The sequence below is a fragment of the Amblyomma maculatum genome, chromosome 1 (assembly GCF_055883805.1).
Source record: "Amblyomma maculatum isolate TAMU_Amacu chromosome 1, ASM5588380v1, whole genome shotgun sequence".
NCBI lineage: Eukaryota > Metazoa > Arthropoda > Arachnida > Ixodida > Ixodidae > Amblyomma > Amblyomma maculatum.
In genome coordinates, this window is record NC_139344.1 from 34,329,078 (window position 1) to 34,348,020 (window position 18,943).

The 18,943-nt window shown below is 45.1% G+C and overlaps 1 protein-coding gene across 3 annotated transcripts in view; it reads right to left on the reverse strand.

Moving 5' to 3' along the window:
- Positions 1 to 4,000: 4,000 nt before the first annotated feature.
- The window catches only part of LOC146202114 (tachykinin-like peptides receptor 99D), a 59,314-nt gene continuing 44,371 nt past the window's right edge, over positions 4,001 to 18,943 (reverse strand). The window contains exon 5 of one of the 3 annotated variants that reach the window (XM_084587953.1): positions 4,001 to 4,737. In XM_084587953.1, coding sequence (XP_084444079.1) covers positions 4,377 to 4,737 — 361 coding nt within the window. In that variant the 3' untranslated portion in view covers positions 4,001 to 4,376. Of the gene's footprint in view, positions 7,836 to 17,313; positions 18,654 to 18,943 lie in introns of those variants that run through there. The other 2 variants (XM_084587955.1, XM_084587954.1) reach the window with 2 other exon arrangements.

Below are 18,943 nucleotides of genomic sequence, written 5' to 3' on the forward strand. Positions count from 1 at the left end.
GGAACCTATGCGACAGCCGATACGGTCGGATGCCTGAACGAGTCCTGTGGAGTTGGAAAGAACCAAAGCGGGCGTGTCGTCGTTTTAGGAGGGGAGGGGGGAGGGGGCACAAGAGCGGAAAGCAATGGAGGAGGAGGAGGAGGAAAGGACGGTGGATGGCAGGGATCGTACACAGCAAACCGAGGGTCAGCTAACTAAGAAAGACCCCAAAAGGAAGGAACCGGGAGATGTCAGGGTGCAGCGGCAGCGCCGCACCTAAAGGCCGCAGTCGGGAAAATAGCAACATGTGGTCGCAATAAATTCTACTGAACGTGAACATAAGAGAGGCCGGTAAAAGCGTAAGAAAGAAATAATAAGAAGAAAGACAAGCGCCAAAATTGGGGGTGGGAACTGAAGTTTTTCTATCCCAGAACACAAAGTGTGTTTCACGAAGCCGTTAACGCTTTTCGGTCAAGGTTAAGACACACTCACGAAGTAGAGCGACAAAAGAAAGGCGACGAGCACGCAACCAGGACCGGGCGTCCCGTCCTGGAGGCCCTTCCTTCTCATGCTCCTGGTTTTCGTCACTGTTGCGCTGCCGAACTACCACATTTTGCAACACAGCGATCCGCATGTCGGCTTCACCTTGAGTCAACGATGCGGCCTTGACAAGGTCTGAGCTCTTCGTAGTCGGCTAGCCGTCGTTCTAAAATGTACTTCAGCTTGCAGTGTTTGTTTCATAGGAACACATACAAACGGCACCGGAAAGGGCTGTTTGATAGCCCTCTGTATAGTAGTTTGCCAACTTGACTCCCTCGCTTCCTTACAGAAACAGTACAAGGCAAGAAAGAGAATCAGAAGAACGGAAAGTCAGGGAGGGTAACTAGGGAAAAAGAGTGCAAAGAAGCAGGAGCCTCTAACCCTCAACTTTAGTCTGACTTTTGGCATGGCGGGAGTTAAACGCAAAAGAATGGAGCTGAACTTAGGCGCGAAGCGGGAAATCTGTGAGTACAAGCGGCAAAAGCCATCTCAGTCAATCCAAGCCACGAAAGACTGGACCCAAGTTCAACTAGGCCTCAGCCTCGCCAGGTCGACGGTATACCATCTATATATACTACAGGACTCCGATAAATGACTCAACGTCGGCATCGCAGCGAAAGCCACAGTCCGACAGCGCCAAGCACAGTTCGAAGAAATGGAGTCAGCCTTGTTAATGGGGTTCGGGAATGTGTACGCGAATGGTGCTGTCGTGAGTGATGAAATGCTTCAAAAGAAGGCTCGCTGCCTCGGCAACATTATGAGTGCTTCTCCTCCGTCTTGATAGGTTTTACCTGTGATGACTTACGGAATTTTTGTTCAGTAAAACAGGGGGATGTTTACTGAGAAATATTCTACGCTCTGTCTAGGCGTTACTGACTTCAGCTACTCAGGAGGATGGCTAGGTTTAAGAACAGACACGACGTTTCGGGTCGACGGATATATGGAGAAGAGGGTAGCATCGACATCTCGGCTGTGTTTATATACTAAAATTAATTAAAACAGCAGCCATTAATTATAAATTTTTTCTCAATTATATACTTTTTCGTTTTTATTCATGGATGACTCGCTTTATGGACAGCTTTGGTCGGAAACCAAAGCGTCTGTACTAACGAGGCACGAATGTATTCCTATTTTTTTTTCCTAATTTAATGTATTCTGTCGCAAAACAATGTACAGTGTATTAAAAAAAAAGCTCGCCAATCATCAATTTTTTTTTTTTCGAATTAAGAAAAAGAACAAGGATGGAAGCTTGGGCGAGTTGGTGTCGGTTTTCTTGCCTCATAGCGCTAAACAGACAGTGACAGAGCCAGACATACTGGACGGGCGATAAAAAAAAAGCGCCCGTCCCGTGTGTCTCACTGTGTCCCTGTCTGTTTAGTGCTATGTGGCAAGAAAAGAAAAAGAGCATATCGTCATTGTTGTCGTCACTAGGGTCAACAGCATTTGGCTTTTCAGTTTATAGTAAGAACTGGCTTGTTTTATTTCTAATACGAATCTTATTCACGTGGGTCAGATGGGTTAAACTCATTGCATTATGTATTGCATTATGGGCCTATGCGTAGTAACGTTGTACCCATATAGGCCTTAGGTTGAAACCGACCACCAAATGGTAGGCGAGGAGGGGGAGAGGATTGCCACTTTAGTGCAGAGTTGGACATGTAGTGTCCGGAGTTTTTCTGCTTTTATCCGGGATATTAATTGTATAAAATTAGGAGTAAAATACAGCCTTCATACGACAAAATTCTGGCTAGCCTATATACCCTAGGATTACCGAGAAATGTATATTAGCTTTAAGTTGCGGTTTAATTTAATGATTCTTTTTTTTTTTTTTTTTTGAGGTCGAGCACCCGACCTCAACCTCACATTTTGAGTTTGAGGTGAGGTTGAGTGAGGTCGCCAATGGTCACCTGAAAAGTGAGGTGAGGTCGCCTGGGGGACCTCAACCTCAATTGATGAGGTTGAGGCTGAGTGAGGTCGCCAAATAGTTTTTGAGTTTGAGGTGAGGTCGAGGTTTTTGAGGTCAAATGCCCACCTCTGTATATATATATATATATATATATATATATATATATATATATATATATATATATATATATATATATATATATATATATATATCAACACAAGCGCAGACTGCATCAGACGCCCTTCCGTCAGCAAAAGCCTGCGCATGCTGTGATTTTTTTTTTATCTCACTGCAAGTGCCTGAAAAAATCAGAATTAATAGGTGGAGGTTGGTGAAAATGATGTGTGAAATGAAGAACAGAAGCACACATGTTTCAACGTCACAAGGTCGAACAAAAGGTCCTTTTATCACGAGACTCACACTACATTCAGCATGATACAGAGCCCATTTTCCTTCTTGCAAAAGAAAGTAAGAGCAAAGCTTACGTGTTAAATAGCCGCATACCACTCTGTTGCGTCAATCAATTGCCTTCGCACATGCGGCAATCTTCGCTGGAGATACTCATACAGCTGGTTTTTAAATTATTCGGTCCACTGGAAGAACGGATAGAGTCAACTGTTGACCCGCACTTTTGTCATCCAGGTTTGAGAATTTAGCGCCAAAATAAAAGTCATGAAGAAGGATAAAAAACAAACATATATTTAGATCATTCATGCAACATAAATACACCACGCATTCTTTTGCAAAAACTGCCGTAAAATGCAACGTAAGTAACAAGGAAATTAACACATATAGGTAGCGCTGCCAATGTTTGAGTTTATTGTTTTGATAACAGGGGAAACGGTGACATTGGGGCCGAATGTTTCCTCCTTTGCCACTGATACAGCACAGGTATTGAGCGAATGCCGTGATAAAAATAGGTACCGAGACGCAAGGGAACGATAAAGGATGGAAAGGGGAAGGATAAACCACTGCTATCAATGGCGCTAAGAGGTCAGCCATGAGAAGCGCTGGGTGTGATTCTTCTCATGGCTTACCTTCAGCGCTGCTGTTTGTTGCGGTAAGTAGGCTCAGATACACCGGCCCCGACCTCCAATACAAAAAAGAAAATTGACCCCAAAAGTCAGAGCGGAATAAAATCAGTGTGCAAGCCAGGATTTGTGGTCATTTCCAGACTGAGGCTCTCACAGTATGCACCACACATTACAAAAGCGTGCTTGAAAGGCTACGGCTCATTCCCTTTTTAAGGTGTCTTGGTTAGGTGCCAGCATCAAATCCTTCATTTCGTGGCCTTTTAACGTCTGATTTCATTGGCAAACTAATAAAACGCGTAAAAGAAAAAAGGTGCAAGAGAAGTCTGAAGACAGCGGAACGAGGCCGCAGGAGGCGTCGGGTGACATGAGCACCGTGTTGTAGAGCCCAAGGTGCGTTGAAATTATCGAGACATAGCAAATACAGCACCACAATGTTAGCTGTGAGGTCAGCGTATCCCCAGTCACACAACTGACACCGAAACAATGTATACGAGCGCACCCGTTCCAAAAATGTTGTCGAAAATACTCTTTCTCTGGTTCCTTCTTTTTTTTTTTTTTTTGTCTGTCTTCAACCTCACCGGTACGAAATCGGTGGGGCCGTATCCGGACACAATGAGCAAGCATTCTGTTCAGCGTCATTTTCTTTCTCAATATCATTTATAGCATCCGCCGGGGCAACTCTGGACAACACTACATTTCGGCTTGTGAACAAACAAAAACACTCACACATACGACGCCGTGGGATTAGGTGACAGGAGCGCCGCACAACAGTGACCAGAATAAATAACACGTCTTTAAATTTCTACACGGACACAACGGTAAACTGTATATCACCGCGAACACGATGTACGCCCAACACATCGGAGTCACACAACCTCCGCTCGACGGCGCCGCGCTTTTTTTTTTTTTATTATTTTTCAGTATATATATATATATATATATATATATATATATATATATATATATATATATATATATATATAATATATATAAGTGTACGCTACAACACAGGGACGACCTTTCTTTGGGATCTCAGAAAACAACACTCGCCTTAATAAAGAAAGCGTCAGGTAACGCCGTCGTACATTTCTTTTTTTTTTTTTTTTTCTCGCGCGCCTTTTTCCGGGACCATTCCTCCTGAGGTCACTGAAGCGATCATCCGCGCTGGTTCGGCTCGTCACGGCTTGAGGGCTGTCCAAGGGCCCACTGCTTGGTCGCTGAGACATTTCCGGTACACAGATGACGATAATATGGTAACAAGCACAAGGACTGTTGCACCTGCGGGCAGGAAGGGGGTTCTAAAAACTGGCGAGGCAATGCCAGTGCGACAAAACTTATCGTGCCTGAACTGTGTTGCAACCGGATGGTCACCAGCAGGAGGTACAGTCGCTGCCGTGGTATACAGAGTCTAAAACGTCCAGAGTGCAACTGCACTCGAATTGGCAACGAAATGAGTCGCTGCTAAGTTGTCACAGAATATATGCACTAATAAGGAGGAAGAGTCGAAACTTTCTCGCCCAATCGATCCCAGCAATATCCCTGCGTAGCATACTTATGTTTGAGCCAGGTACTTCATGCCTCTACACTTCGGACATTTCGACTTCAAACTGCGTTCGTAGTCAATCAGGTTGTTAGCAGCGGTGCATAGTAAAACCGCGCTATTTAACTGTCACAACAGTGCTCACAAAATAAAGATATAAATCGTCAAGGAGGGAAAATTTCGACAGGCATCCGAGGCGTTGCCACGTCTCAGCGTACCGCTTCGCAGATTGCGAGTAATAAGCAAGTTTACGCCACATATTTGAGGAAGTTCACTACAGAAATCTTTTCTCAATGTTCCTTTGAATAAACAAAATTGAAATATGGGGTGACGCACAATTTTATGACGGTATAAATTGCAATGTACAATGGCTTGTGACGTAAATACAGTGGGAGCAACGCACACGTGACAGTTTTATGACGTTCGGCAGGAAAGCTCGAACAGCTAAAGCAATTCTAAGTGGCTTATGTTTCAGACGAATAAGGAACCTAAAGGTTCTTTTAAGCTAAAACTAAAAAAAAAAAAAAGAGAGTAAATGGCGCACTGCTTAAAGAGCGGTCAATAGGAATGCGGTGGAACAGCCAGGAAGTAACCTGGATAACGAATATTTCTCGTGGCCATGTGAAAGAGAGCCTTGAAAGGCTGGAAAGTTGTTACGACGTGAGATTTCCCGAAACAGCATCGATTGTGTTGAGTTGGAGACTTGAAAGAGGATCCGTGAACCTGCGGAGATGATGGTTTCAGACTGTAGTTGGATTAATGTCGAATTCCATGCATTTTCTGGCGGTGAAGAATAGTGTCCCTAGTTCGTCTATCGTTGCTAATTAAAATGGTCGCTAATTTTCCTGTTCTTTGAGCCCTAGTAACTCGATTCATCGGAAGTCTTTCCTATTGAAAGATGGCTAATATAGAATTATTTTTAACTTAGGAAAATGGTGTTATCCTTGCATGTGTTCTGTAGAATGGCATTGATACCTCACCAATAATTTACCGCTTCACAGATCATTCATGAAAGATACAGTAAACAAATTACGTGTGAAGGGAATAGTTTACCTAGGGTAACAGGTAACAATTCGTATGTCCTAGCTGAATGCGTTGAGACTACACGATCAACAACCACCACATGAACAGCATAAAGCGAGAGGAATAAAGAAATAGCAGAAAAATGCCAACTCGAACAGGAAAGAAGCTGCAGGAGAGTAAAAATGGAGTAAAAGGATCTTATATTTGTTATACTTTTCAGTCCAGTGTGGAAGGAAAACACCTGAGCTTGGATTTCAGGGCTCGCCTCAATTTTAAGAGCAAGTGCTCAATTACAGCTAGGACCAAGTCCATGTTTGCAATAGAGTTTCAAGCAATAGCCAACCATAACTATATGCCTGAAAGCATCACGTGAGTTCACCACAAAACTACAAACTCCATGAATTTAGGGACGTTATGATACGTATTAAAAAACATTTAGAGGCCAGAGGCGTCTCGGCTAAAGGCAGCCATGTCTGCCGGGCAATAAAGCCCCTTACACATCCCCTATCGAAACATGTTTGCTATTTTGCTTTATAAAAATGAGAGAACAGACCAATATCAAGCGTTAAACGGTTTATGTTTCAGAATAAGCGCTCACGAACTCTCAAGCGCGAGCGGGGCATGAAACAAGCCAAGCTTGCGCTGTACGCTAGCAGCGGAAAGTGTAAGTTAAATGTGAGCACAGTTTCAATCCATAAGGACAAATAACGCCTTGAGAATGTACAGAACGACCTGCAACTTGACATGGTGCCATTCGGAAAAGCTTCAGTTGACTAGCTTGAGCCTCCGCGCGTTTTCTGGTCGCCTTAGCCGCCGCCCAAGTATTACCGACGGAACCACAGCGGTATTACTTGTTCGGGCCTGACAAGGGGAAATCAGCTCGTGCCTGTGACTGTTCTCAAAACTGCTGCCGATGGCCAAAAAATCAATGCGAAATGTAGGTTAGAACTGTTGCTGTTATGATTCATTACCAGTGCAGCACGTTCATGGACTGTGACAAAGTCATACGAGCAGCTGCAGAATAGAGAAACACATATCAAGATTGACACAGATCCTTGAAGTGGATGCATTGGTGCGGTACAACAAAACGCAACCTCCCGGGGCGCAAAATAAGGCTTTGTTTGACCTTCACATTATTTCCACGGGCAAACGTCGAGCAACCAAAAAAAAATAATAATAATAAATCTTCGAAGTTACTTTCTAAAACGCGGGAAACGATTTTAAGGCCGCATTAACGCGTTAGAGAGTCCCAAGAAGCTGCGTGTTATATGTGCTTTATACTGTTGCATGCGTCATCTTTACACTTGGACAGGGACAGGAAACAAGAACACTGCTGGCTTGCTCAAACGAGTTAGTCTATAAGGTCGGTTCTAACACTGGAAACCTGATCGGTACCTGGCCAAGGTATAGGCAAACTCTCGAGGTTTCGCGTGGTGACAGATACTATATGGTTAGCAGCAAGTGAACATTTTACACTAGAATTCCCAACGAGTACAAACCGACGCAAAATAACTGGCAATCGCCACCTCTCGAGAGCTTTAGACTATACAGTCTGAGCAAGCCGACTCTGCAGGTCCGACAACATAAGCCTGGCTTTTAAGTGCAGTATCAAAAGCTTGGCTTTTAGTTTTGACCTCGTGCGCTGATCGCTCAGAACTGCTTGTCTTTGTTGTACTGTATTCAAGGTGCCTCTTTCATGTATGCAGCAAAATTTCTACGCAGAAGTTGCACCGCTCTGTCGCGTCCATTGTAAGACGTCTCTTGCAGGGCATTTGAGGAGAGGGGCTGCCGCCATAGGTAGGTCATCAAACCTCTGAAAAAAAAAAAAAAAATCACGCACGGGACTGAATAAAGAATAGCATATTTTATAAAGCGTCGCCTCTTGGTTAACGGGGATAAAGAAGCGGTTTCTGGTAGTAGAGAGAAGAGAGAGCGAAAAAAAAACGGGTTGCAACACTGCCTAGCTAGGTGGCCAAGTGGTTACTTATTAGCACACGGCGGTTTATGTTTGTTAAAAATGTGCGAGTATTATTTGCTACACGTAAACAGTTCCCAACTGTGCGCATGACTCGAGCGTTTATTAAATTCGCCAATGGCTAATAAACGTGCGCACGCCGCCTCTTTATCCTGGCTTGCCCTTTACGTGCCTGGCATAGACACTCTTTGCTCGTTTACAGTCATTCGGCTTGTTACAACAGTTACAGTGTTAGGAGAGCTGATTAGGAAAAAATAATTTTGGTGCGAACTACGTACACTCCTGTTCATCCCGTAACGGCACTTTTGTAGCATGTCCGTCCAGGATTTCTTTTAACCTGTAGGCGGGCACTGTTGTGGGCCCTTTATGTTCACCAGTTAGCGCTGGACTACACATTGGCATCACCTTAGACAATGAACACGAACGCTCCGACTTTTTACGTATGCCGCAGCACTTGCGTTGTTATCGGTAGCATACTTATGTGCAGTCCAGAAGGAGAGAGACGCCACTGTTATTACCCGCAGCGCTTCACTGTGAGCCATTTTAACTTCTCCCTGTTCACGCCTTCAATAACTTTATTTATCACTAGTGCATGGCACCGGCTTCCTTATTTGCGCGGCTTATGCATAATTTAAATGAGACTTCATCAGCGCAGCTTGTATCTATTCCTTGTGCACTGATGAGATTTTCATTGCGCACTTCGACATGCCGAAATTAGCTGTGGACTGGGAGCGGTCGGTACACAACGTGTATGTTCGTATAGAACGGACAACAAGCAGCGATAAACATAATTTGAAATCCCTAAATGATCCGTGAAGAAAACAGGATGCGTTGATTGTACGCGCGGGAAAAAAAAGAGCTGAGACTAAATTATAAGGTAAATAACAGTGTACTGAGGAAAATAGAACTGTGACCTCCGCTTGCTGCCCTCTAACATTCTAGGCTCGATAATGTAACTGTGGCAAGCAGGATATCGCGATAGGAAGTCTGTTTCAACTAGAAATCGGAATTTCTTTTGTCAAAACAGTAAGCTCGAGAAATCGCCAGCTCCCATGCTCTCCCGATGCAACGGCTCTTTGGTAGCGCTTCCGGCTACCTGGTTACCAGTTTCTTTGCTCTTACTTGCTCATCATGTTAAACAATGATTAGGTGGGGACTTTCCCGCACCTACGTCAATGCAGAACTCAGTACAAACGAGAAGTTTCCTTTGTTTAAAATTCAGCTACAAAAGTAGAAAGAGCGGTTTGACTGATGCTGATGAAATCTCCTCGGCTATCTAGATGAAGAAGGGCTCTTTACTTTGTGCAGAAACCCAGCAGGATCACAGAAACACAGTTTTGAAGATGATAGTACCCGCATGATTTGCACGAAAACAAAGAGTAAAAAAAAAAAAAAAAAGCCCAGTACACCGTAGCTACTATTGAAAGACATGCACACTCCTGCACGCTCCCATGAATAAAAAGACAGTGAAGTGCAAATGTGATCAACTGGATCAATGCGAAAAGTAAAACTAAGTTTTTCATGTGGGCTAGTCTCGGGAAGCTTGTATGTCTGGTGCTTGCTTGCCTTGCATCCTTGACTCGTCCCATCCTTTTTTTTTTTCTTGCATCCATGAAACAAAGAAACCTTAGGATTTTGTTTTTAATCCAGGCAAGCCCCTTACAATTTCTTCCTAATGCAACCGTGAGGCTCAGCATTAAGCATCTAGTTTGCCACTCCATCACGAACGTGGTGTTTCCGCGCTGTCAGCCAGCGTTTCTTTAATGTTCGATCGGTGTTACTTTCGGCTTACCAATCGAGTACACGCGTTTTTAGAGTATTTCGCTTCGTCTTCATGTGCGGTCTTTTAAGCCTTCATTCGATCGCTTCGAAGGAGTGGTATCATAGCTGGGAAGTGCGAAATGTTTTCGCAGCGCGATATGTTTACGTGAACAAATATCCGCACTGTACCGATATGTCCCTTTATGAACCGATATGCGCGCACTCGTGACCTTAGCAACCGGCCGGGTAGAATTTAATGGATCCCATTGTTTGTTTGTTTTTTCATCGCAGAAGTTGCGCTTCCCGGCAAATATCCTCAGTCGCTCTGGAATGTGGAGAATAGTGAAGTGCACATGCGACAAACATCGGCCAAATGCAAGGGTAAGCTTGTGTAAACAAACATTTCTTCGGCGGTTTTCTCATTCATTTTAATGATAAACGAAGATAATGGATTTTGAATTAAAGTGCAGCAAGCGCACCTTTGGAGGATGGGCGTAATCTTCTACACGTTCGTCTTTTTTGTGTCTACGGAACTCTTAAATGTGCGGGTTTTTCTGCGAAGAAGAAAATCGAGTATTGTACCATTAGGGGAATGCTGAACAGCTACGGCAAGCAGAGAGACATAACATGCTTAGAGAAAAAAAGAATAAGAAGCATACACCATTCGTCTCTTGTTTATAGCGAGTATACGACCATTTGAGCGAATAAGTCAGTGTGTGTGTGGTAGGAACGGAGACAACTAGGCCGCACGCATTGGCTTAACTGCTGATACTTTCATCCGCCCACTAAGAAAGCAAAAAGGAAAAACGTTTCCATCTGGCAAATATTTTGGTAGTAAAAATTAAACAGGCGAAAATAATAAGCAATGTGCAGGCCTTAAAACCATGAAACGAATTTTGCAGCACCAGCCGTGCTGTTGAAAGCAACAACAGAAACCGCAAAGATGTCCGTGGAGAACGAAAAACGCAAAACATCGCCTCTAAAGATTAGGGTTCCCACTGTCACCCACAGCTTTACTTTCGGTCGGTGCGAGCTCCAAGGGATTGGCATTAGGTACAATTTATGGAATCCTTCATGACAGAATAATTGCAACTCCTACGTTCAGTAGGAAAACTATATTCAAAATTGTTCCATATTTATCCGTGTAGTCTCTTTTCCATCAAAATTGTTATGGTATTATTACCATTCTTTTCTCGTTTTTTATCATTGCACTTTTATACTTTCACGCTTCACGCTCATCTTTTACTCGCAATCGCTTATTGTGATTTCCCCTTGGTGTTCACCACCAAATCGTGGCTAATTATCTCCTGCGCCGTACATGCCACGCTCCCAGAGGCCAACAGCGACAGCGTCTGCATGACGTAGCGCTTTGCTAAGTAGGTCCCAGTTCTGCAGCTACTGGCTCCGAAGTCACTCGCATGCAAGTTGGCGCATGCACAGATGCGCACATAAGTAAGCGGAGCATGATACCGCATTCCAAGCGCAAAAGCGATTTTCTATTAAAAAGCGCGCCGCTACCTACAGCCAGCCTACACATATTAAAGCTTCCAGCTTGAATCACACACTATGTGAACGATGTTAGAAAGCGGTAACGTTCTCCGTCTACTTTTGCCGGCACCTGCACAGGGTTTATCACACACCGCTGGAACCGCAGAGCTCGTGGAATCCCGGAGTCACAGTGGACCCTGACACAATGTGTGGGCTCACTGTCTACGCGAGGGCACTGCGCGATTCGCAGAGCACCGATCTCAGGTGTTCTAGCTCTGAGCGGTCGACCCTGTACATACAGCATAAAAGTGCCCTCATGGTTTCCGAAACTTGACACCTTAGAACTCAGCCCTAATGAGAATTACTGTGCAATAATTGCCTGTGTTTTTAAGAGACTCGTATTCTGTTCTCTACAGATTGGGCTGATGGAAAGAGTGGTTTTGTTCTGCTAGCACATTTTACTTCCCTGTTTTTCTGTAGGATTTGACGAATACTGTGAAATAGCAAAATAGAATAACTTTTGCGCAATGTGCGCGCTGTCACTGCACGTTCAAGAACCCCAGGGGGTCGAAATTTCTGGAGCCCTCCACTACGGCGTCTCTCATAGCCTGAGCTGCTTTGGAACGTTAAACCCCCAAAACCAAACCAAACCAATAACTTTTGCTAGAGCTCATTTGGTTCCACTGGAAAGGAAAAGCACAAAAAAGGGTCACAACAAGAAGTGTAATTCGAACCTAAACATGTTTTTTTTTTTTTTGTATTTTAAATGCTCAGGCGATTAGAGCTCTCCTAGTCTTCTAGTCTTACTTTTCGACGTTCTGGAAATGTGTAAGTTTGACGCGATATGTAATGTTAAAGCCAAGCGCTGTACTAGCCGAGTCTAGCAAAGTAGTTTATTAAGTCGGAACCGCGCATCTGCCGTCTCGTTACCAGGCGTTTGCCATTTGCCGACAGTGTTTAAACACAAACCGTAACCCCTTTAATAGACTTAACGCGCAGCCAGCTATCATATATGCGAAGTGTTCCACTTTGATTTGTGATGTGTTCGACTTGAAGCCTCGCGATTTATCAAAATAAACAGGACAAGCGGCTAATTAATGGCACGAGTACCTTAAAACCTGCTCTAACCAGCTACTCAGTGGAAATATTTAGGAGCGTGGGCTGCGCGAACAGGTTTACTATCTTAAGAAGCCCTGCTCAAGGTAACAAGGGTAGCAAACAATTTCAAGCTGTCTTGAAACAATAGATTGAAGTGCCGCGCATAATCGAGGTGGTACGATAGTGGCGAATATTAAGAAATGGACAGCATGAATTTTAATTGCATAAGCTCTGGTCTGCACTGCGCGATACAACTTAAAACCACATACTGCAAAATATAGGTATAATGTCAGTTAAGGAACAAGCTACCTAGTACTAAATGCACACGATAGCTGAAATAACAGGCGCTTATGCTTTGACTTCTGCCGACCGCAATGCTTTACATCATCGTACAGAGAAACAATTTCGAAGGTCGCTATAAAATGCGCACAATTTCCGGTGTTTTCTGGCACGAAATGACGTACATTCATGAGCAATAGAGAGCAATGTGAGTGGGAACAAAGTTTACTATTCATTTAAAAGTTTTTATAATTATGTAAGCCAAAAAAGTGTCAACCTCAAAAGAAAGAAAAAAAAACTGCAAAATAATTTGGCTTTTTTTGTACAAAATTGTTTTACAATATTGTTCACAACTGTACCTTCATTAAGTCTCAACATATTGCTTGGATAGCTCCCCAGCGTTATGAATAGCTGCTTGACCGTCTAGTGGGTTTCGGTAAAGCGAATGAGTTGGAATTCTTCGGACTCATAATGATGCCAGCGATAATTTCATTCAATTCATCGCAGTATTCAAGGTTATCATATTAAAACTATAAGAATTTCTCGCCATTTAACTCAGTCCGCGTGGAACAGGTGTAGAGGTGTGGACAAAAGTAAGCGGGGAGGTGGAGTTGTGCTGCACTGCTGTGGCATACCAGCGCCATTCAGTCGATATCGGGAGCATTCGCATACGAGCCCCCAACTGTTGATGAGATTTTCAGCACACTGCGTGCCTTCATTTCACCGATCCGAAGATGCATTCCCATTGTTTCTAACTGCAACGCTGTTGGTTCCTTAGTACCCGCTGGAGATGCTATACACTTAATGCGCTTGACACGATTCACGTGAATCAGAGCGTCTTGCTGTCTATTAAAAGTGACCCGTGATTGCCTTGTTATTCTCAGTCCGCGGAATGCTTGGCGTGCCGCTGAGGCCGTCGGGTTCGTCTATGGCGTTAAAATTAACCAAGTCGTCCGATGTGTAGATGGAACAAAAAAGAGCGAAATGAATGGCGTATAGACTGACTTGGAAAGGCGCATCTTTGAGCGTTTCTTTTCAAATAATCCTACCCTGTCATGCACCGTTCCCATAGTAGATTCTCGCGCGCCAGTGATGGCAACGTGGTGGCCCTCTGGGAACTTTCCGTTGCTTTTCTTTTTTCCTCGACCAGAGGGTTAAGGTCATGTAAACTCCGGCAGACGAGCCTCATCTAGGACACCTAGCTTTGCCAGTAGCTGGAAGTGTGCATCTTCAGTGGGTCAAGGTTCACAAACGCATGGAAAATAATGACAAGTAAGTGGCCCGGTAAACGTTTCATTCACGACAAATGAAAAGCGATACGATGCCGAGCGCGCGTAGCAGCAGGTTCACACGGAACGGCGCTCAATGGTGATTAGGCGATGCAGTTTAACGCGCCTTGTGCATTTCCTCATGTCCGGGATAGATGGCGCTAGGGTGTAGCTCCACTTAAATTACTATATAGGTTTTTCCAGAGTTCCTCGTTCCTTTTCTTCCGCCGCCAAGCAACCGTGTAACACCGTGAAGCCGACCCGACAGGCACTCCAGCTGCATTGCGTCATCCGTCGCGATGACGACGTGCCGCGCTCTGTGCGAGCTGCAGGGACGGTGACTTATTTCGATTACGACAGCCAAAGTAATCTCTTCTCGACGGCTTTCAGACTGCCTGCTCGACTCCTGCAAAGGCGCCGTACGGCTTCAACACACAACTTGGTTGCTTATGCGGCACCTTCGTGCAACTCTGGCAAAGCCTATATATATAGTAACTCTAGCTCGACTGCAACTGCCGAGCTCGGCACACTCCTATGCGCGCCTGTGCGCAGGAGTGGCAAAAATCATCCGCGAAAACCTCTCGGGCTAGATAAGCTTCCGTTCCTCCTCGTGAGACGACAATTCACACTGTTTCAGTTTTCTGTAACTTAAACTATTTTGTGTTTGTCTTTCTTTCGTGAGGGAAATAATAATACCCTAAACACGTGTCATTGCAGAGTGCACATATAGGCTTCGTGAACAGATGCAATTGATGCCAGTGAACATGAAGAAAAATGAAGAAGAATCTTCGAAATATAACGATAAGGTATCATGGAAGCACAAAACATGAGCCCAATATTGGTACTGTGTCGGCAACGCCTGGCCCGACATAGGAACAGTGCATTAACAGCACGCTGCAATATTGGACCGACGGTTCGTGCTGCCTGGTTATTACTTGCTGCTACACGGTACTTCACTAAAAAATGAAGTTAATTTTAGCGCAGAAACGAAGCGTTCTGTTGACATATCGGTATGACACTGTACATTTGGATTTCTGTTGCTGCCCCCCGCCTCCCCTCAGCCTCACTCTTGTAAAGCCACCTTTGACCACAACAAACATTTTGCACAAGTGCAATGTATAATTTGAAGCTACCGCACCGAAGAAACAATGATGCGAAAAAAAAAACGATAGAAAATCAGATGCAGTGAGCGCAGGGATTCTGGAAAACATATAAAATGTAAAAATTCTAAAAGCATAAGGGCGTGACAACCGTACAGTCACGTATGGTTGACGCTATCGCAGAGTCGTCTTGCGGAACAAAAAAAGGGCAATGTCAACAGCAGTATCACCACGAGGACACCTCTACACAAGGAGCTGATACAAAGGAACACCGGTAAAAACATTAACATGTACACACAGTAACTGTGACGCAGATAACCCGCAGCAAAAGGGGACACAACAATGAAGTATAAAGCACCCGGGTGCTAACCGCACAAAACATCATATATCTTAAAACATCATATGAACTACGAGCATTCGCTATTCCAGAGAACTGTACAGGATGTATTTTCCGTCACATCGCGATATACATCTCGTAGAGTGCAACGGCTGCAGCAATACAGATGACAAGAATGCTCGTTATTCGCAGTTGCTGCTGAACATAAGCATCTGCGCTATGACGCACAATCGAGCATCGACATTTCACTCAAGATCTCGGCGCAATTTCTTCGTTATTCTAATCATTACAGCTGGCAAAGCCGAGAAGAGCAACAACGTCGTAAACACAAATATGCGTCTGACACATTTTGGAGTGGTACCGCTTGCGGTGGCTCAGTTTGATTACCTCACAGACACTGTGTGGTGCAAACTGCTCCCGAGATATTTAAATAAAAATTAAAAAAAAAGAATTTTAGCGGCAAATTAAAGCGTTAACAGCTTGATATGTAGTTTGAGTGCTTTCGCACTTAGACAACTGTTGAGTATTGCGGCTCTAAAAAGAGAAACGAAGCGGTCCTCTGACAAAACAACCACGTCTGTACCTTTAGGCAAGCAAATTTTGCACGCTAAAAGGAAGCGGAAGTGTTTTTTTTTGTTTTTTTCGACATTTGAACGATATGCAACAATTCGAACGCTAGAAGGCTGTAGATAAACCATGTGAACTGGTTCGCGCTAGCATTTAGAATTATAGAGTAATCACAGATTAAACGTAAGTTTTCTCCTCAATGTTCCGCAGCAGTGCAGAAAAACTAGTAATGACGTCATTTCGTCACTGTTGCCGAATGTTTTCGACTTCCGCTCGCTTCACCACCCTATCGTGAGTCGTCCGATGCTACCAAACAGTTCTTTGTGAGCTATATATTCGGTGGTGTCACTTTCCCCCCTTCAAGCAACCATTTTCTCTCTTGAAATGTAGCGCCGATATACATAACGTCATCGTTGCGACCTCTGCCCGGTGCGGTACCCTGCGGAGAAGTCTGAACGCCAATAGGGTGGTTACATCGGCAATTCAAATGCTAGCACAAAACGATTTCGTATTCTTTACCTGCAAGTTTTATACATTTGCTGCTTTTAAGCTTGTCGAATTCTAAAACCTCACTAGTATAGAAAACTGGGAGAGTTGGATAGGATTCATCTTAAAGCAGCGCGAAAACACAGGACTAAAAGGAACAGGAGACGACACAAGCGCTTCCTAACAACTGAATTTTTATTTGTAGAAAGGTGTAGTTATATAGGAACCAACCCGCAGTGCAGTGCACCTGTAGTGCAGTGCGGAGGAAGCTGGATTCAAAAGGCGCCCAGACGAGGATGAAGTGCACAGTAGCGCACAGGAAACCGCTCATCGACTGCGACACGGCTGTGGTTTATTCCATCCCGCTTTCATGTGGAAAATCTTACATTGGTCAGACAGGCCGTTGTATTAATGAGCGCTTGTTTGAACACCGCAGATCAGTAAAAGGAGCTGTGTCGTCCAACCTTGCCGCTCATTGCCGGGAGTATAAAGATTGTTACCCCCATTTGAACAGGACCACTATCTTGTTCAGTCACCCTGATCGGATATGCAGAGAGCTGGTCGAGGCGTTTCTGATAAATAAAGAGTTTGACGCGTGCGTAGCTACACCTTCCGTTAATCTTGAAGAAAAAGAGATTCACGCTCTCGGTGAATATTTAGCGATGAAGTGTTAGCGGGTGTTTGTCATGTGGGAGGTTGTTAGGTTTGTTGTGTTGAAGTGTTCAATCTTGACTTTGCGCGCGCGCACTGTTTCTAAAAGGGGCACCGCGGTGGTTTTCACGTGTCTCGTCTTGATTTTATCTGGGTTGGTTCCTATATAACTACACCTTTCTACAAATAAAAATTCAGTTGTTAGAAAGCGCTTGTGTCGTCTCCTGTTCCTTTTAGTCCTGTGTTTTCGCGCTGCTTTAAGATGAACCTAAAACCTCAGCTTCTTTTTTTTTTTTTCATTTCGTTCTTTCAACAAAATGTACAAGGCGCCTCTTGCCTCAGTACGCAAACGTATCCCATGAATTCAGTTTGCCACACTCACACGTTGCATTAGGAAACTGTGAACTAACATTGTGACATTGCTTTCCTCGATTAGCCGAAAACAATAAGTCCGACACAATTATTTCAGAGTCTGTTTAATACACTTGGCCCGCGCTGCATGAAACTCGGTCTCTAAGTGGACATGAGGAACAAACACTTTAGCGTCACGACAAAGGGCTAGCGCCTGAGCGTCACACTGCATCTACGAATTACGCGCAACAATGAAAAGGAGGAGAGTTCACACAGCGACACCATTAGCACAACAGCCGAGCCGACACATCGCCACGACAGCTTCTCATGCCCGCGTCCGTGGCTTGTCCAAAATCCCCGGATTCGGCAGCAATTCCGTGCCCTCTTCAAACAAAGGCAGTCAGGGCGCGCATTAGAGACTGGTCGCTGTTGTCCCTGTAGCGAAACTGTGGCCTGTCTCCAGCACTGTGCTCCCATCTGAGTCAGTTGGATAAACTCCGTCAAGAGGCATCAGTAACAGGAAACGAACAGGAGGCCGAGACGGCGCGGGAAAAAAAATGGAGAGTTAGTAAGAAAACTTTGGAGTGGGAATAACTTTGGTCTGCTGTTGGTCTGCTGCGCTACCTTTCTAAACAGGAAGGCTAACCTCGACAGCATTTTCCGTCTCTGGGAAGACGAGGTGCAGAGAAAGCTTCAGGGCTCCCCCACGTCCTTGTTACTGTCACCTACTTCATCGAACCCAGCGTTACAGATTCCCGCAGTCGGTCGGTTCGGCCGTTCCAGAGCTCCCAGACACGCCACGAAACAGTCAGGCGGAAGTAAAGTATGCGAGCGGGACGACGAAATCAGCATTTAAATAGAGGACAAATCAGAGGACCGCGTCGAGCTGACAAGCCCAAATGATCGGCGGCTCCCTCAGCTCCGCGCAGCTAACACAGCGTCGGCGGCGGCGGCCGCTCAGATGGCGTGCGCCGTCGCGTGCGGGCCGAACCGGGCCGACCGGGCCGGCGGCAACGTTCGTCACACGTCCGAGCCGATGCTCCTGAACTTGGCGGCCGATCCGGGCCCAGCGGTCAGGTTTCCTGCGCTCATGGTCTCGGTGAGCGTATGCAGCGGGACGGCCGTGGCAGTCCCGTTGAACGTGACCCGAGTGTCGGCGTACGGCTCCGAGCACGAGTAGCGCGTGGCCGCCATGTGCTGACGCAGCTGCGCGGTCTCCCGGTCGCTGAATGCCAGGCAGCAGAAGACGCGCTTGAAGCCCTCCCGGAACCTGCGTGCGGCGCTTGGGTCAGTGGGGGCCCTTCTTAACGGTGGCTCCCGATTCCCCGGAGAAATAAAAATGCGGCACGTTTGATGTGTGCGATATCACGTCTACGCGCGTGGTCCGGTCTTGCATTAGAAAGGTCAGTAAAGTTGAGCTGTGGTCTTTCTTAGCTGTAAAAGCGTAGCTTCGTTTTTATAGGCGCCTCCAGCGAAGTTCATTCGAATAGCATCAGATCTTCCTTATGTAAAAGCACGACAGTCTAAAGCAGTGAAGCGTTACTTCCCGTCAGTGCATCT